The 12,043-nt window shown below is 37.4% G+C and overlaps 1 protein-coding gene across 2 annotated transcripts; it reads right to left on the bottom strand.

The window, feature by feature from the left end:
- Positions 1 to 460: 460 nt before the first annotated feature.
- LOC121299239 (cilia- and flagella-associated protein 161-like) lies at positions 461 to 4,005 on the bottom strand. Of its 2 annotated transcripts, XM_041226895.1 has the most exons (7): positions 3,829 to 4,005; positions 3,506 to 3,595; positions 2,912 to 3,150; positions 2,375 to 2,456; positions 2,015 to 2,173; positions 1,283 to 1,356; positions 461 to 931 (listed from the first exon to the last, which is right to left on the bottom strand). In XM_041226895.1, exons 1-7 carry the CDS (start codon positions 3,898 to 3,900, stop codon positions 697 to 699), a joined length of 951 nt encoding a protein of 316 aa, XP_041082829.1. In that variant the 5' UTR covers positions 3,901 to 4,005; the 3' UTR covers positions 461 to 696. The 2 variants fall into 2 exon arrangements, with proteins under 2 accessions (XP_041082829.1, XP_041082830.1); XM_041226896.1 differs by lacking the exon at positions 3,506 to 3,595.
- Positions 4,006 to 12,043: the final 8,038 nt, after the last annotated feature.

The raw sequence follows: 12,043 nt of genomic DNA, 5'->3' as shown, positions 1-12,043 counted from the left end.
ATGAACTCATATTCCCACAGAATCCATTTGACAGCAGGGCTATACTGTCATCTGTGAACTAAATTAGCACAAGGGGATAGGGTTATGTATCTTTAAATTATTGATGAACATAAAAGAGGTTTAAGTAGCTTAGTACTTAAGTTAAGCAATGAATTTGTGTGTTGTGCAGACAAGGCAATTCACGCCCCCCAAATAGTACTATTAGACTTTATAAGTTCAAGAACTTAAAGTGTATAATGTACAGGAGCCATTTACCATGGTAAACGTTGTGCAGCAATTCAACAATGATTTATCATACTTGCCTACACAATTACAATGATTGCCTATACTCTGCCATGCTTTCACTGTGCTTTGCTGAATTGCATTAGATAAAAAAAATTGCATCTTTCATTTGCAGACCCAATCTATAAAGTTATCTTGTCTCCCTCTGCTGGTGTAAATGAAAGATTACATTTACTGATTTACTGATCTGAGGAAACATTTATTGTGGAATTATTACAGACAGAATAACTACCGTAATTCAATTCACAAATCTGATGACGCCATTTTACTTACAGCAAGATTTGTTTATATCCTGTTTTTGTCAGAAGTCTAGAATATTTGTACTGAAGTGGCTATTATACGTTTAAGGCCATTAAGAAAACACTTCTGCAGTTATGTTTTTACATTCCATATTTCATGTTTGCTATTGTTTTTCTACAAACCACCATTCCCTTCCACAGTTTGTGGGTTCTCCTCCACAGTTTGTGGCACAGTCCCTTCAGCTGGTGTCCTTGTTGTTTCGACTGGTGGTTCAGGTCTGTCGATCATTGTTTGTGCGTCTTTGCCCGGGTTCCTGGTTACCAGAAGCCAGTGATTAAGATCACGCTCAGCCTTATGGGAGTCCAGATAGGTGTGTGCTGTGACTTCATATTCTTTTCCATACAGTGTCCTGCAAAGGAAGGATTGTGTACTATTTATTTTAATTCCTAACTCTTTTAAACTCGTCAGTGTGCAAGAGGGTGTTTTTTTTTGTTGTTTTTTTCTTAATGTCTGCTTTAACAGTATAGAAATGTCTGAACTTTATTCAGTCATTTAAAATAGACTCAACATGCTTAAAGCTTTGTTAATAAGATCATATATATCATAACTGTATGCAACTGCAAATGGAGCCTAATGCATGCCATAAAATCAAACAATAATAGCGTGATCACATTGTATTATTTTCTATGATAACCTTTAACACACACACAGTATTCTTCAGAGAAGTACAGTTATATATTTTTCAAATGACAATACTTACAATAAAGTGTAGTTTTCAAGAGCGGCCAAGCATTGGTTTGTCTTGCAATGACTGATAAGCACTTCTGAGTTTGCCTTTAAAGACAAAAACAAATAGGAAAACTTTTTTACATAGCCAGCCTGTCAACTTCCAATAAAGTCAGAACATCAAGTGATATTTTACATAACAGCATTCATTTAGAAGATTCTTTTCTCTTCTTTCTTTTTTTTTTTAATTTTTTTTAAGCTTTGGTATTACCAAAGTGGACCTTGGAGTCTTGCAGAGAAAACTACTCTGCTACTACTCTAATCACTGTCCAAACTCTAGATGTATGTTTAATAGAAGTATCCAAACCTCTGTATGATGTAAGTTTAATCTATACTGTACAATATGTATAAATATATATATTCTTTCAAGTAAGACTCACTGACAACTCATTTGTCTCAGAAATGATCAGAGCAATAATTGTACATACACTGCATACTCCTCCTAGCCGTTTAAGTGCACATACACTTTTAATGAATTGCTTTAAACAAGCACAAATGTTCAGTCCCTTTGGTTGCTTCTTAACACAGGGTTCAATGTACATGGATCCATTCCTAATTTTTCATTATAGGTTTGTTTTTTGTTTTTTCCAATGAAACAGGTGGTGCAAAATACTTTGAAAATATAATACTGCCTCTTCAAGCCACTGTGCCTGATAACAGCTACAGAAAATGAATGAATGCAAGTTGTGATTTGTATATTACTTACAGGAACAGGGCATCCTTCATATTCAAGACGTAATTGAGGGTCACGGTAAACAGCCTGCCAGCATGACAGGAATGAGGGCTGCTCAGTCAAACTCACTTCCTGTAGGCGGGATTTCAAGGCACACTTCTCGAATGTTTTATGATCGCTTTTCAAATATAACTAGAGGGCAGAAAAAATAACATTGATGAATGCATAGAGAGAATTCATGGGGGGGGGGGATTAATTGTTGTAATTGAACATTTCTTTGGTTCTGTTTAAAGAAGGATTTAAGAACACCTTTGAGGACTTACTTTGTGATAGCTAGATAAACCCTACCGATCCGTATTAGATTTTAAAACTCTGGTATTATATGTGGCTCACCTCGCCTGCAAAGCCGTATGTGGTCCTTAGAGCAAAACTCTGGCCATATGTCAGAGGCTCACCCGCAGGAGTTCCATCAACACTGTTCAGTGAAGGGAGGGGAAAATGTTACTGCACAAACCTTTCTGCATTTGAGTTTAAGGTACATAAATAAAATGAAATACTGAAACCATAAAAGTATCCTAGAATAAACTATGAAACACAGGCAAAAGTTGTGGCTAATACAATACCTTCATCAGTGGCGGTGCAGCTTTTGTCTGTGTAATTTTACATTGCTATGGATCTTGGTGCATTGGGATTTCTATGATCTTTGTTTTTACCTGCTAAAGTTTGGTTAAAAAAAAGGTATGTGATTGGTCTATTCAATTGATCTAAATAACTATTTAGATCAGTAAATGGTCTTTACTGAACAGTATTGGTCTTTAGATCCGCCACTGTTTATATCAACCGAAGAGACCCCTCTATGGCGAGGCTGGTATTATTTTGTTGTATTTGTTAATGACTGTATAGCCTATGAATGAGTAGTGAGATTCCTACCTTTCAATTCTGAAAGAGTTTCTAACACAGGGGGTCAGGTTCATGCTCGCACTCATTCCACAAGGGGCCACAAGCGAGGAATTGGTCCCGACGTTCGTCGTGTCCGCATTAATACTCAGGGATGAAGGGTGACGGAATGGATCGATGCCAGTAAGGCTTTCCCTCTCGGTTCCAGGGTTTACCAGCATTACCGTGTCTCCAAAGTGGACCAATTCATCTGTGGTCACTGACAGATTAGTCTGTGAGGATGCAGAAGATTAATGACACACTTTGTCTTACAAAGTGCAGCAAGACCACTATGCAGGGCAATTGATTAATGTTGTTAATCTTTCTGAACAAAAAGCAGTGTTTGCACAGCAGACAATCAGCAGGTGTATGTTTTACTGTATAGGAGTTTTGGAGTCCCTGATAAGGCTGGGATGCTTCTACAGACCAGTAAACGTATTCTACAGCTATGTGTGTTTGAAATTAAAGCATTTTACATTATGTGTATTACATTATAAGTATGCACTACTGTTGAATGTAAGACAAGGCTCTCAGTTGCTTACGCTTTTTCGTTTTTGTTGCAAAACAGGTTAAAAATACCAGTGTTACCTCTTTCAAAATATTGCGTTTAAGGAAGCTTGTTTTCTGTACAATCAATTCCCCTCTTTCTTTCCTGGCTAAGAAGTCTTTCAGTACGTCCTGTGAGGAAATAAACGATACGGTATAATCCAATACGGTAAATAAATCATTCAAGTCACGATATCTTAACTAATCTAACAACTCTTACTGCGCTATCTCGCGTAAGAAAGCGTAGCTACAGTACCGAATCATAGAAAGCATAGTGGAAAACGTGTTCGACATTGATTAAAACAAAACGCCTTCTCCACATACTCTTACTGTTATTTTAACTTGAAATGCACCATGGTCCTTACCTCATCAAGACTAATATCTTCGCTCCAGTTTCCAACCCGAACATTAGCGCTGAAGGTTCTTACGCCGCTCATAATTAAAAACTTTCATTACAAATGAAAAATATCTTATTTATTACTATCTTACTGCACCTTACGAAAAGCAAAGGAAGTTGAGGGTTAAGCAGTATGTTTACAGGTTTCCACGGTTACCACTGAGTATGTGACGTTTTGTAATCACGTGACCCCAGCAAGCTACGTGCTAGTACTGGCGGTCAAAACAACCATGGCGGCTAATGTAAAGATGGTATCTTTCCCACCAAAATGTAATGTGTTTGCAACCACAGAGCACACCTGTGAAACCATTGTCAGATAAATTAGAAAGATATGATGTGCCAGATACTTGGAGTTTTTGACCCCTACTGTCCCTTCTCGGTGCTTTATACTACCCAGAAAGACAGCGATAAACTAGTTTATTATTTCCTTTTAAGAACATTTTACTTACATGTTATCAATTAATAAAGTATACATTTTCAATAATTTGTTTAAAAATACTGTACTCATTAATTATGTACAGTATTTCTATGTTGTTTGTTTGTAAACGTTTAACATCTTTCGTTAGACGCAATTAAAACAGTGTATAGTTCTATAGACCATTTTGCTATAGATTAGAATATCATAACTCTGTATGAGGATTTAAAAAAAAACTGAAAACCTTTGTTCTACGAAGCGTCGGTAACTGGAATCTTGATTTGTTCCTGTAAAATCAACTTTATCGAGTGACAGCTAAACCGGACTGTACTTTACCTTGTGTAAAAATGAGCTCAGCATTAACATTATGTTAAGGTACGTGCATAACGATTTCTGTTCATGTAGATTTATGTAGTTTCTATTATTTTGCATTTGGTTTTCAATTACAGATACATGTAACTTGCAGTATTGCATTTTCCTTTCTGAGAAAAGAGGAAGCATGCAGTTCGAAATTTATCCACTAGAGGGTGATCACGTATATTATTTTCCTGGGACCAAGCCTTTATGGTCACTGAACTGATTTATGAGAATTCTGTCTGTGAACTTCAAGTGCTTGAATAGGTATAGTAATTTGTAAGTTGGGATTGTGTATTAAAATGTGTTGAAAACTACACATTTAAACTCATTAGGCATTAAACAGCATGTGCAATTAATGCCTCTACCAATATGCATAGCAAATACAGATAATGTTGCAACTAACCTTGCAGCTAGCTAGGATTCATTATTTAAAATGCTGTCTGCATAGCTTTTAAATTCTAATGGGCTGTGCCTAGAGCAATTCAATTCACCACCAGATATCCATTAGACGCAGTGGAAAATAAACAGCTACACTTGTATGCTTCAGTGCCTGCTTGTAAATAAAAACGCCATTAGCACGAGAGGAAGAAACGCTATCGTGAAGACAAATCTGTTCCTTAAACCTGCTGACCATTTTATATTTTGGAAGAAAATGCATGCTACAGCATCCCATGTCTGCTTTTTCTGCCTTATTGTTTCATGCTACCCTTGCAAAAATACATTATTTCAGTTTAACTGTGTTCACATCAGCATTCAATAACACACGAAAAGTTTAGCTGACACATTTTCAGTTTCGTCGCGGGGAACAGTAAAAAAAAAAAAAAAAAAAAAAAAAAAAAAAAATTCTGTCACAGTATTTAATCAAATTACTGCTCAGAAAAATTTCAGTGGTTATTTATCTGGCAACGAAAACATGCAAATGCTGTGGTCTATGTATTAGAATTGAATAGACATTTAGTTTCCTATAAAGCAGATGTCCCCTTTGTTGGTGTAAATTCTGGTTAAGGATATTTTAGTCTTACCAAAACTGTGTATATGATTATAAATTTAACAGGAATGCATTATGCTGGAGAAAAGTATGTACTGGTTTCAGTTTAAACCTGTGATTCTTTTTCTGCAGTGAGTTCAGTCAAGGCCTCCCAGTGTTTTCAATCTGAATTAAAGGACCGTGACTCTACAATCCCATCTGCTGTCCTTACAACGCCACTGCACCACTTCACTATTCCTAGAACAATCTGTGGCAGATCTGCAAGCATCAAGCATCTTAGTGACCTTCCTCCAGCCATATCACTACCAAATTTAGTGTGCATGAAAACACCTGCAGTTAGAGGCAGGGCGTTTACCCCCCTATATCCGCACTGTAGTTTTGCAGTCACTATTCTTTTTCCAAGCATTTACTGTGTCTTTTTTATCCATACTTTCTCATAGTTCCCAATGGCTCACCAAGCCAACCTGTGCTTTACCATGCATTTATAAGGGTAGTACCCAGTCTTTCAGACGTGAAAGACACACAAAGCTATACTGCAGCTCCACCTAACCCCCTGTTTCTGGGTCTCTTTATTCTTGTTCCCCTGCTGAATCAGTAACATATCTTAAGACCGATCAAAACTCTGTTATTGCTGAAATGGTGTATCCTTCACTCAGTGTGCATGCATGGTCAGGTGTTCTCAGCAGCTGTAAATCTGTCACCAGGCATTGTCTTTTATGCAGCAGTAACATTTATTTGGATTAAAACTGAAACAAGACACCAGTGATTAACAGCAGTAATGAACACAGACTAGCAGTCCATGTTAAAACTACAAAACAAAAAACAAAAAAGCAATTGGAACGCTAAAGTAGGTTTTAAACATATTGTGCGATAATGTTTAGTAACATGGACTGCCAGATCTGTTGTGTAAACCACAAGATCACAAGCAAGCAGGGTAAATGTACAAGAATCCTGCCTCTTATATTAATGGTGCAGGGCGGTGGAGTTAATCATTCTGCCCCTGGTGTTTGGTGTCTTGCTTGTACTGAGCATGCTCAGATGAGGCAGGATGCTTGGCAGACTGTTGCTCAGTTCTGTGTCTGTTAAGGAAAGGAGCCACACCTCTGCTAAAACAGGCAAAACATCTTCAGTAAACAGGACAGAGCTGCTCATAATCAGAATCAGCAGCTGTCCTGAAGAACCTGGTTGGTGGCCAGAGCTAATCTGAGTCCTCCCACATTCACTGCTGTTTATAAATTGATGTTATGTGTATACAATAACACAGTCTCTGGCTGGCCCCACCCTGAAGGGAGATGCTGCATGTTCTTGCACTCAGCTGATAGCACTGTACTATATTGAACCCTGATCAGAGTTTAGCAGTGTAAAGCACAGAGTTACCACTGATGGCACAATGGTGTTTTTTCGTAATAGAAGAACATGGAAACCCCTATGTTTAATTACAGCATGACTGGAAGATACTCTCTCTTTACACACTTGGTTGTGTATTTACAATCCAGTTAGCACTAGGCCACATTTGCAAACGCACACTTTTGTGAAGCGTTATTTAAGGGCTACTTAGTAATGCTTATTACTAACGGCTATGCAAGTGGATGTGAAAGTTCATGGGTTATTCAGTAAATTCAGCCAGGCCTCACTTTTAATAGTAATAACATTTAGAGGTATGTAGAGGCATATTAGCTAAATGAATGGCTTGTGTTTCAAATGGAAGTGTCCTCACTGTGTATTTAAATATATTAAAACAAAAATATTAAGGGCCTCCTACTTCGCTGTAAAGAATGACATCATACAGAGAGAATGTTCTCAATGCAGTCTGAGCTGCTGCTGGTTTATATTATCCCTCAAAGGGATTGCAGGCTATATGGAATGTACACAGTACTAGATACTGTTTGGTACAAATATTAACGGATGATTCTGGGTCAAGCTCTGCTCAGGTGGGGTGTCAGATAATGTATAAATGAGCTTGTGTGGAAAATCTGCTTTGCTTCAGCGGTGATCGTTCATATATTTAGAATATTTAGAATACTCGTTGCATTTTGTTGCAGCACAGCTTGTTCAAAAATCAGCATTTTAAAACTCTGATACTCCCATGTAGCCTCTTCTGTTTTGATATGTTTTTTCTGTTTTCCAAATCTTTCCAAGACAGAAAAGGTTGAAAGCAAACGTTGACAGGTTTATTCAATGCTTTCCGCTGTAACCCAGGTTTAAGTATTTAGTTGCAGTTATGTCAACTGCCAAGGCTCCTTGCTTTGAAATGCAGGTAAGGCCGTGAAATTAAAGAGCTCTGGAGACATGGCCAGACAACAGGTAATATATCACAGTTGTTTCTGCAGAGGATTATTGGAAAATCATTTTGCTACTTTGAAACGTGGAGAACACATAGAGCAGTGCGGTTTTGAAAGCAACAGACAATCGGCAATGAGTTTGTAGGACTGGCACAACACATTCAAGGCAGCTCCTGGGAGTGTCGCTGCACAACTACAACTTCTGGAGGAAGGGTTTCGTTTGAGTGTTCCAAACAGAATGTAGCATGCTTACTGCTGTTTGGTTTTTTCCTCATTGCAAAAAGACTGGTTACCTTATAAATGCAGATGTTGTTGATTAAAAATGAATTATCTGTTTAATTAGTAATCCCTAAATCAAAAGCGGTACCCATTCCTAATATGAATATGGTTTTATTATAAATAAACAAATAAATAAAAAGCATGTGTAACAGAAATTCTTAAATGTTTCAGACACAGAGTTCTGTTTGAAGTTTGACACTTGGTGCATCATTTGTTTTAGTGGTGCTGTGCTGGCATATGGATGTGATCTGCATAATATTGTGACCTGCATTTGTAAGATTAGATTTGACTCTGTAATCAGTATACCAAGATCAACTAAATGACTACATTGCTGGTACTATATTACTGACCTGCAACTTGCACTAAAAGCTTTATTCTTTTGTGTATTCAACTTTGATAAAAAAAAAAAAAAATTCACCTGGTTTTGTTTACGTGAAACACTACTAAAGAAATCAAAGTATGTTAAAGGTTTTGCTGAGCCTGTCAATTACATTTTTGCCTTGGTGCATTTCAGGAAGCTGAGCAATGGATTCCCCTTACTTAATCAATGTATATCCAGTCCGAGTATTTACTCTGTCTGCGTTTGTTGCTTCCTCAACCCCCCTCTGCCCTCCTCCTCATGGATGCTCCTATTGGGAAAGAAAGGGGACTCTAACATACTCCAGACCCCCTCCAGCCCTCCAACGCAGCCATCGCTCCAGCCTTGTGAAAGAGAATTTGGATATAAAGAAAAATAATCATTTGCATGGCATTTATAGGCACCTTGCCATTATTTATGAGGACTACATCAGATTGTCTTAAACAAATGATCTAAGTTCTGAAGAACTGGCCACACAAGTGACTGCTGAAACCTCAAAACTTGGTCAGGCCTTGAGCCTTATAAAACTGTGGTTAGGCTGACTTACTTCCAGAAACCACCAAATTGCCATGGCAGATTTCATTCAGTCCACTGTCTAAAGAAATGTACAAGGTGGAGAGCATGCCAAGACGCATGAAAGCTGTGCTTGAAAATCAGGGTTATTCCACCAAATATTGATTTCTGAACTCTTCCTAAGTTAAAACATTAGTATTGTGTTGTTTAAAAATGAATATGAACTTATTTTCTTTGCATTATTCGAGGTCTGACAACACTGCATTTTTGTTATTTTGACCAGTTGTCATTTTCTGCAAATAAATACTCTAAATGACAATATTTTTATTTGGAATTTGGGAGAAATGTTGTCAGTAGTTTATAGAATAAAACAAAAATGTTCATTTTACCCAAACACATACCTATAAATAGTAAAACCAGAGAAACTGATAATTTTGCAGTGGTCTCTTAATATATTATAATATATATATATATATATATATATATATATATATATATATATATATATATATATATATATATATATATATATTAAACAGTGCAGTCATTGTTTCAAAAGATAGCTGTGTTGCTAAGAAACATGTTGTTCCCACAGTCATCAGATAATGATATTTATATTAGGTGTTAATGGGAATTTTCCTTTTAATGCTAGTTTGCAGACGGTCACAATTGGGGATGGTTTATTTAAAACAAAAGGGCGCAAGGCTAAGGAAAATATAGCAATGGAAACACCTAATTAAAGTTCTAATTAATCCAAAACACAATAGCTAACTGGGTGGGGTTGTCCTAAAATTGACATGCCCAGTGTAAAGGACAGGGGAAGGGTGGGAAAGCGCACTGCTTAACCATTCCACTGGAGATTCAATAAAAACACCCTGACACCGGTGATTGTGGCTTACAGTATATACAGCTTGAGGGTGGAGCAATAGGGATACAAAGGCAGCCCTTGTCCTCCTGTGTGTATGGATGCACACTTGGGGGATAAAATATCCCTTAAAAGACACATAGCGGGGTCAAAGGTAACGGGGAATCGGCTAAGGATCTTCTGTTAACGTGTGCCAAAGGAATAGACAGATTAAAAACTTACTTGGAAACTCCAGATGATTTCTGCACTTTTGTTTTGTCCCAGAATGCAGACTCCAGTTGTGTCAATATTCGTATCTAGGGACAATAGCACCTGCAAAAATGACATGCATCCAGATTGCATCAATTCTAAGTATTTCATTTGCAGGAGAGGGGTTCAAGTTGAGTGGAAGCTGCACTCCAGGCCAGAGGTTGTGTCTAAAACATGTTGACTTATGACAAGCTAATAATTATTATGTATTTTTAATTATAAAAATCATTTTCAGTTTTATATTTTATACAGAAACTCTTTCACTCTTGAAGAATAACCTTTTGCAACAGTTTTCTGTTATCTAGTCATCCATCAAATGTTGTAAAAGACGATATCCCATGACGATCCATGCAGTAACGCTTCTTTCCAATCTGCAGTCACCAGTGTCCTGTTTCAGAAGAACACTTCTGATGGATCACGTATGAGTGTACATTTTGAATTTCTCTTTCATGGTGTAAGTGAGGGAGTACCGCACACATAAATAAACTTTACTACTACCCCCAAACTAGATACTAGAACTGTAGACTTCTACATCACTCATGGATCTCAATCATAAGCCTTGGGTTAAATTCCTACTCAGTCTGCAATGTGGTCTCAATTAAAGTCATCAGGACTGTACTGTGGAGATCAGCCAGCAAAAGACATTCAGTCATTAGAGATTCAACAGTGTGTGTGTGTTAATTCACTAGCAAACAGAAGAGCAATCCAAAAAATACCATTTAGTGTAAAGCATAAACTATAAAGCTGTAACAGACATGCGCACTACCAGTGTACAGTATGTGTGTGTGTGTGTGTGCAGTCATTCTGAACTTAAACTCAAGTCCTCACTTTGCAAATTATTATTTATTTCTTAGCAGAAGCCCTTATCCAGGGTGACTTACAATTGTTACAAATGTGCTCATGGTAACAAAATCACAATTGGCGAGTGTTGTATATTGTACAGTCAGGATTATGATGATATTGTTTTATAGGGTTAGTTTCATACCCTTGTATTTGTATGCATAGTGATTCTTGGATTGAATCATTGGGTGCCAAACTAAAATCAAAGCCTTGGGTGTGTTTCCGATACCAACACTTCCAGTAATATGGTTCCTTGTGTAGTAAAAGTCAGACTGAAGCTGAACTGTAAACTGAAATGTAATGAGTGTATCTGGAGACAGTTATAAAAAACACCCAAACTCCTGAGCAAACAGGAACTTAAGGTAATCCCACCGAGACATGATGAGACAGCCAGCTCAGTGCGACACCCCTCTGATGGTAAACCACTGGTGTCTGAAAAACATCTAACTAAACCCTTGACATACATGTTACAGATCACTGGAAATGACCTTCTGCACTGGGAGACAGAAATCACCTACAGGTCTTTGATACAGTTGCCACAATGCTGTTTATTTTACTATTAGTATCATTTACTGTGGTTTCACTGTTTCCATCCAGTGCTGTAGCTTAAAGCTAAACCTCCAGTAGCTGTGAATAAAATGTCTTAATTCATACAGCGAATCAATATTTAATATACTGTTTGTTCAGTCCAATCTAAATCATTTCTATTAATTGTGAGGAAACAGTCACATGCAATTTACATTTTGCTATTTTAGTAAAATGATAGGAGGTGGTGTTGTCCAATGGTTAAGGGCTTATAAGGTTCAAATCCCACCTCTGCCACTGACTCACTGTGTGACCCTAAGCAAGTCACTTAACCTCCTTGTGCTCCATCCTGCTGATGAGATGTTAAACCAATGTCCTATTGTAAGTGACTCTGTGTATAATTCACAGCCTACCTCTGTAAAGCAGTTTGTGATGGTGGTCCACTACAAAAGGTGCTATAAAAAAATAAAGCTATTATTATTATTAAGGCTGATAAATATACACCCAAACCA

Source organism: Polyodon spathula, chromosome 24 (assembly GCF_017654505.1).
Source record: "Polyodon spathula isolate WHYD16114869_AA chromosome 24, ASM1765450v1, whole genome shotgun sequence".
In the NCBI taxonomy this organism is placed as follows: Eukaryota; Metazoa; Chordata; class Actinopteri; order Acipenseriformes; family Polyodontidae; genus Polyodon; species Polyodon spathula.
The sequence above is the reverse complement of the archived record's forward strand: the minus strand, read 5'-3'. Positions and strand labels throughout refer to the sequence as shown.